Source organism: Siphateles boraxobius, unplaced genomic scaffold (assembly GCF_051911475.1).
Source record: "Siphateles boraxobius isolate OS27281-9 unplaced genomic scaffold, OSU_SipBor_1 70, whole genome shotgun sequence".
Classification (NCBI taxonomy): Eukaryota; Metazoa; Chordata; class Actinopteri; order Cypriniformes; family Leuciscidae; genus Siphateles; species Siphateles boraxobius.
Window position 1 is genome coordinate 2129785 of NW_027509198.1, and position 7752 is coordinate 2137536.

The 7752-nt window shown below is 36.9% G+C and overlaps 1 protein-coding gene across 1 annotated transcript; it reads right to left on the minus strand.

Moving 5' to 3' along the window:
* Positions 1 to 551: 551 nt before the first annotated feature.
* prelid1a (PRELI domain containing 1a) lies at positions 552 to 7451 on the minus strand. Its single transcript, XM_077217202.1, has 6 exons — positions 7332 to 7451; positions 6588 to 6704; positions 3179 to 3404; positions 2619 to 2732; positions 2130 to 2208; positions 552 to 1214 (listed from the first exon to the last, which is right to left on the minus strand). Exons 2-6 carry the CDS (start codon positions 6677 to 6679, stop codon positions 1093 to 1095), a joined length of 633 nt encoding a protein of 210 aa, XP_077073317.1. The 5' UTR covers positions 6680 to 6704; positions 7332 to 7451; the 3' UTR covers positions 552 to 1092.
* Between the last annotated feature and the right edge of the window lie 301 nt (positions 7452 to 7752).

Genomic DNA, 7752 nt, shown 5'->3' on the forward strand with positions numbered 1-7752 from the left:
TTGAAGCAGATGTCATGATGAATGTCAGCAGACCAGGAAGATTTTAAAACGACCGGTTCAAACATAAATCCGTAAGATTTTACCTTCATGCCATGGGAATGCGTCGCTGAAAAGGGGCGGGGCTACACGAGGCATGTTGTGTTTGTTGATGAATGGCATCGCCAACAACTTTTTGTCGTTTTCGCGGATTTGTTTTGACTGCATCGTTATCGTGGGAACTTACCTTTAAACTCATGTTCCTGATAATCTTGAATCAGAATAAGTTCCTCTTGCAGCATCTCTTCTCTTCTCTATTGACGAGGGCGGGGCTATAACCTGTCACTCACATGAGATCAGCCAATAGCAAACCACAACCGCCCAATTCCCAACAGACACAATCAAGCCCCGCCCACATTTGTTCTTGTTCACTCGGATATACGACACAATAGAGGAGAAAAGATCAGCGCAACTTCACTTTCATGCTGATTTTGGTTAGTGTTACAAACAGTGGCATTGATTCATAACAATAGAGATCACAGTGCTGAGGAAATCACAAATAAAAGAACAATATGTCAGATATATGGAAAATATTTATTAGTGATAACGGAACAAACAATAGTTAAGAGTTATAAAACATTATATAAGCTATCTCACCTTTGCATTAAATGCATTTTTTTGTTTCAAACACTCGACATCTGGCATTCTGAGACAACTTTCGCAAACCCTAATTATTAATTATTTTCACAATAATTCACTTGTAATCGCGCCGGCAATGACTGCTGGAACCGTGGACCGTCAATGATAGAACTTCAATTTGAAGCAGCAAATCACATTGAGTGAATATGAAGATTCAAGGAGCCAGTGATGGAAATACAACAAAATCAGAAAAAATTACTTTAGCAATCAAAACAATGCAAACATCTCATGTAATATCAGACTTGATGAAGCAGGAGGATGTTGCCGCATTAAACCGAGTTCACTGGAGAGTTTCAGTCGAAGAGCACATTTGTTTCACTAAATCCATACTGAGATCCAGAGGTAATCCCTCTCATGTGTCCTAATGTGTGGGAATGACACGAGACGTAAGCGCTGGAAGAGCCGTGTGTTTCTTCATCATACATACTGCTTCTTCTGGGCTTGAGAGGCTAAATCCTTAGCCTTCACTTTAGCCGCGTGCGCAGTTTCACGAGCCTTCACTGTCGCGCTCTCTGCTAGCGTCCGTGTGGGAGTTTCACCTGCAGGAGAACCAGATAAAGCAGTTAAAGTTATCAGTTATCACTTCACAATGAACATTTCCTGATAATCTACTCTCCTCCACATTATCCAAGATGTTCATGTCTTTCTTTCTTCAGTGGAAAAGAAATGAAGGTTTTTGAGGAAAACACTCCAGGATTTTCTCCATATAGTGACTTCAATGGAGTCCAACGGGTCGAAGGTCCAAATGTGAGTTTCAGTGCAGCTTCAAAGTCTCGACACGATCCAGCCGAGGAATAAGAGTCTGATCTAGACAAACCAGCGCACATTTATAACTAAATAAACATTTATATACTTTTAACCACAAATGCTGGTCTTGCACGAGCTGTGATGCGACACACATTACGTAATCATGGTGAACGGTCACGTTCCGGTTTATAAATGTACAGAAGGATGAAAAACTCTCATCTCATTTTCTCCTCCAACTTCAAAATCATCCGACATTATTGTTTTAACTTTTATTTATTTTGTAAATGGCGTTAGACTTAGTCTTTGCACGTTCGCTCTGTAAACACTGAGTCTGTTCTTGCGCCTACATCAAGCTTGACCTTTCAACGTGATTACGTAATGTGTGTCGCATCACAGCTCGAGCAAGACCAGCATTTGTGTTAAAAGTATATAAATGTTTATTTAGTTATAAATGTGCGCTGGTTTGTCTAGATCAGACTCTTATTCCTCGGCTGGATCGTGTCGAGACTTTGAAGCTGCACTGAAACTCACATTTGGACCTTCGACCCGTTGGACTCCATTAAAGTCACTATATGGAGAAACATTTTTCCTAATTTCTTTTCGACTGAAGAAAGAAAGACATGAAAATCTTGGATAACGTGGAGGAGGGGAAATTATCAGGAAATTTTGAAGTGAACTCCTCCTTTAAACAGGTACTGCATGTATACCTTGCATCTTGGCCAGGATGAACTCAAAGCCTTTCATGGTCTTGGTAACGTTGCTCTTAAACCGAGCAAGTCCGAATTCCTGAAAATGGGATAAAGATGGAAGCACTTTGAATAGACTTCAGCTGGCAAGCATACAGTAAGGCAATTGAACTGTAAACTAAACACCATACAAGAACATCCATCCATCTAGACTGCAGAAAGTTACTCAAACGCATGTAAAAGTAGCATGTACAATAGTTCTGCTTAGAAAGTTTGAGTTATTTTCATGTATAGTTACTGTTTTAGTGGCATTGTGCGTGTGTGTTGTCTTTAAGAAAATGAAAATAAAGGGATTAAAAAAATAAATTAAAAAAAGTGAGTCGAGGCATATATTTATATTTCAAATAAATGCTGTTCTTCTGAAATTTCTAATCATCAAAGAATCCTGAACAAATGTATCATGATTTCGTTGATAATAAGAATAAAAAAAAATCTTTCTTCGCCGCTGACCTGAACAGCTTTCGAGAGGCCGTACAGTCTGGAGGAAACCCATGCCTCTCTCTCGATCTCGGTCCAGCTGCTGTTCTCACGGTTCACTTTATACACACACCGCTCCTCCACGCTCTACAGACACAAAACACACAGTTCATCTCCTGTACGTCATGTCTAGTCAGGACAGTTCATAATTCAATTAAGCAGGAATCAAACTAAACATGTTTAAAATGACTATATTAACTCATGCACTAGCAATTATTAGTCTTTTTTTTATATATCGGACACAGAAACCCTTCAGAGAAGAGTCTTTAAGGAGGACATATTCATCTTCATCTGTGTTTAGTGTGTAATGCAATGTTTATTTTATTTAAAACGATCAGCTATAATTAATCAGTTTTTATTCCATTTCAGAAATATAAAGGGGAAATTAAGTGCTTATTGTCATGAAAGTACTGTCAGAATGCTCTACATATTAATGGCTCTAAAAATAGGCTTCATTGTGTTTGTGTAAAATCTGAACGCTTGAGATTTGGGGGTGTGTTGTAGAGCAGCTGTGTGTGTGAGAGACGGCGCACCATCACTCGAGCGTGGCTGATGTTCCAGGTGAGGGTGGTCATGGTCCGGCCCTGAGGATCCACCACTGAGTCCTCGATGATGTAGGCCTTCTGGGCCATGTGTGCGGGCAGAAACCTCTCCGCCCAGCGAGGAGCCCGGCTGGTTTTGGTCAAGAGACGTCTGGACATCAGGCAGTTGTCTGGAGTGACTTCCCGAAATATGATGTCTTCCGTTAAAACATGATTACTGGGGAGTAAAAATAAATAAAAAATGTAAGTTAAATATACAAGGTTAAAAACACGGATTCTTGAGATATACAACACACAAAAGCCTTCTTTATGTTAAAAATGAATAAATTCATCAAAGTAAAAATACTTCAGGATTTTTTAAGGCTACTAAAGGAACTCTGGATACTCAGGAGGACATTTAAATATGATGTCTTCCATTAAAACATGGGATTACTCGGGAATACAAAAAGGAAAATTAAAATAAATTAAATATACAATGGTTATAAAACAATAATATTATCTCTCTCTCTCATTCATATATACATATATATATATAAATACACACACATACACGTGTGTTTTTTATTTGTGCCCGTACGGGCTGTGTATATGTAAGGGATCATCCACGGCTAGCTGTGTATTAAATTATTTTAATGCTCGATGTGCAGGCAAAGAACCACCAGACATGTAGCAGAGTGCATTCTCATGGTTTAACGCACAGCTAGCTGTGGATTATCCTGCTTATACCATGGTCATTTTACAGCATTGACAACTTAAAGCTGTTACTGATGTTTGCAGTGCAATATTTGACCAGAAGGATAAAAGCGATTATTTTCATCAGTTACGACTCGTTAGAACGCGTTTGTGAGTGTGTGTGTGTTGCGTGTGTCAATCAATGCAGCGCATTCCAGCCAATCAGAATCCAGTATTCAGACGGACCATGGTATACATTAAAAATATAAAATATATTAAATCTAATTTATTTTCTTTTTTTAAAGAAAAAGAAAAATGCAACTAAAAAATGTTTGTGTATGTGATTTGTTAGTACCTGTAGGTGTTGGGGTATAATAATATATAATAACAGGATGAATATGTTTGTTATTACAGCACCTGTAAGGGTTGGGGTATAATAATATATAATAACATGATGAATATGTGTTGTAACCGCACCTGTAAGGGTTGGGGTATAATAATAAATAATAACATGATGAATATGTGTTGTAACCGCACCTGTAAGGGTTGGGGTATAATAATAAATAATAACATGATGAATATGTGTTGTAACCGCACCTGTAAGGGTTGGGGTATAATAATATATAATAACATGATGAATATGTGTTGTAACAGCACCTGTAAGGGTTGGGGTATAATAATATATAATAACATGATGAATATGTGTTGTAACCGCACCTGTAACTGTTGGGGTATAATAATATATAATAACATGATGAATATGTGTTGTAACCGCACCTGTAAGGGTTGGGGTATAATAATATATAATAACATGATGAATATGTGTTGTAACAGCACCTGTAAGGGTTGGGGTATAATAATAAATAATAACATGATGAATATGTGTTGTAACCGCACCTGTAAGGGTTGGGGTATAATAATATATAATAACATGATGAATATGTGTTGTAACCGCACCTGTAAGGGTTGGGGTATAATAATATATAATAACATGATGAATATGTGTTGTAACAGCACCTGTAAGGGTTGGGGTATAATAATATATAATAACAGGATGAATTTGTGTTGTAACAGCACCTGTAAGGGTTGGGGTATAATAATATATAATAACATGATGAATATGTGTTGTAACCGCACCTGCAAGGGTTGGGGTATAATAATATATAATAACATGATGAATATGTGTTGTAACAGCACCTGTAAGGGTTGGGGTATAATAATATATAATAACATGATGAATATGTGTTGTAACAGCACCTGTAAGGGTTGGGGTATAATAATATATAATAACATGATGAATGTTGTAACCGCACCTGTAGGTGTTGGGGAATAATAATATATAATAACATGATGAATATGTGTTGTAACAGCACCTGTAAGGGTTGGGGTATAATAATATATAATAACATGATGAATATGTGTTGTAACCGCACCTGTAAGGGTTGGGGTATAATAATATATAATTACATGATGAATGTTGTAACCGCACCTGTAACTGTTGGGGTATAATAATATATAATAACATGATGAATGTTGTAACCGCACCTGTAAGGGTTGGGGTATAATAATATATAATAACATGATGAATATGTGTTGTAACAGCACCTTTAAGGGTTGGGGTATAATAATATATAATAACATGATGAATATGTGTTGTAACCGCACCTGTAAGGGTTGGGGTATAATAATATATAATAACATGATGAATGTTGTAACCACACCTGTAAGGGTTGGGGTATAATAATATATAATAACATGATGAATGTTGTAACCGCACCTGTAACTGTTGGGGTATAATAATATATAATAACATGATGAATATGTGTTGTAACAGCACCTGTAAGAGTTGGGGTATAATAATATATAATAACATGATGAATGTTGTAACCGCACCTGTAACTGTTGGGGTATAATAATATATAATAACATGATGAATATGTGTTGTAACAGCACCTGTAAGGGTTGGGGTATAATAATATATAATAACATGATGAATATGTGTTGTAACAGCACCTGTAACTGTTGGGGTATAATAATATATAATAACATGATGAATATGTGTTGTAACAGCACCTGTAAGGGTTGGGGTATAATAATATATAATAACATGATGAATATGTGTTGTAACAGCACCTGTAAGGGTTGGGGTATAATAATATATAATAACATGATGTATATGTGTTGTAACAGCACCTGTAAGGGTTGGGGTATAATAATATATAATAACATGATGAATATGTGTTGTAACAGCACCTGTAAGGGTTGGGGTATAATAATATATAATAACATGATGAATATGTGTTGTAACAGCACCTGTAAGGGTTGGGGTATAATAATATATAATAACATGATGAATATGTGTTGTAACAGCACCTGTAAGGGTTGGGGTATAATAATATATAATAACATGATGAATGTTGTAACCGCACCTGTAACTGTTGGGGTATAATAATATATAATAACATGATGAATATGTGTTGTAACCGCACCTGTAAGGGTTGGGGTATAATAATATATAATAATAACATGATGAATATGTGTTGTAACAGCACCTGTAAGGGTTGGGGTATAATAATATATAATAACATGATGAATGTTGTAACCGCACCTGTAACTGTTGGGGTATAATAATATATAATAACATGATGAATATGTGTTGTAACCGCACCTGTAAGGGTTGGGGTATAATAATATATAATAACATGATGAATATGTGTTGTAACAGCACCTGTAAGGGTTGGGGTATCTCTGCCAGAACGCCAGAAACACTTGGTCCCATGAGCTCTTCAGAAAGCCTGTACAGCAGAAATACTTCACCATTGTTCCCGCTCAACCTGCTCAAAAACTGAAACAAAAGACAAAAACAGCTAATAATTGAGATCTAAACTATATTTTTAAGACAGGCATGGGAACTCTTAACTCTGGTGTATGAGTGCATGTGCATAACCTGATCTATGGAATGGCAGATATACAGTATATGACTCAAAGCTGCACACCTACACATGTCAGATGACTGACAGCTGGAGAATACTCTCTCAGCAAGCAGATCACTGATAATCTACACAAAAGACGAGCAGAAACCAGCTCGGGGGGTTTAAGAAGATCTAGATAAGAATGTCCCAGAACTGTAGACGGCAGACGAGATTTAACTCACTGAATCCGAATAACGCTGTTTAGGGAGAGTGTTCAGAGTTTAGAGAAGATGTGCCTAAAAACTCACACCGCCATAGAAATACACACTTTAATGGACACATCGACGGCTATGAAAATCAATTAATACACCTTTTATATTATTAGGAGTATTATTACTCAAAAGTATTAGAGTAATAATGTAAGAGTTGATTATGAGCTGTGAACCGGATGCTAGCTGAGCTCGCGGCTAACGCATGTTTAACTGTCACTCTCTTCGTGAATGACGATCTATCTGTTTGTGCAACAACAACCAATGAAATAAATGTGAATGAGCACTTACCAGAGTAAACAGACTGTGTCGTTGGACGAGTTGATTCCTCTAATCCTACATTGCACAATCATTCGCGAGTCTCTCTCGTCTACACATGACTACGTGACAGAAGAGAGGAAGGTCATGGTCAGTGACGACACTTCCGGAAGACCCCTGTACCTCCGAGTTACGCGGAGCCCACCACAACCCTTAAATTATTAATATTACACCATGTTAACGTGGGTTATAATCGAAATACATAAGTTCTAGAGGAGTCGTTTTGTGTATAAAAGAAAGTCTGTATGCGCTAAAATGCTACAATGGGTTTCGGACCTTTAAATATCAAGGAATTGGATATCAAACATACAAACCCTCTAGTGGTCATTTATTTTAGAACGAAAAATATTACGTTTTGAATTTTTTAAAAGTTTTGCTACATCAAATTGGTATG

Excerpts from the sequence above, each read along its gene's own strand:
- prelid1a (XM_077217202.1), bottom strand. The coding sequence starts at position 6,679 with ATGGTGAAGTATTTCTGCTGTACAGGCTTTCTGAAGAGCTCATGGGAC. Across the intron at positions 2,733-3,178 it reads TCAGCCACGCTCGAGTGATG|AGCGTGGAGGAGCGGTGTGT; the intron begins GTGCGCCGTCTC and ends TTGTGTCTGTAG. Across the intron at positions 2,209-2,618 it reads GCCTCTCGAAAGCTGTTCAG|GAATTCGGACTTGCTCGGTT; the intron begins GTCAGCGGCGAA and ends TCCCATTTTCAG.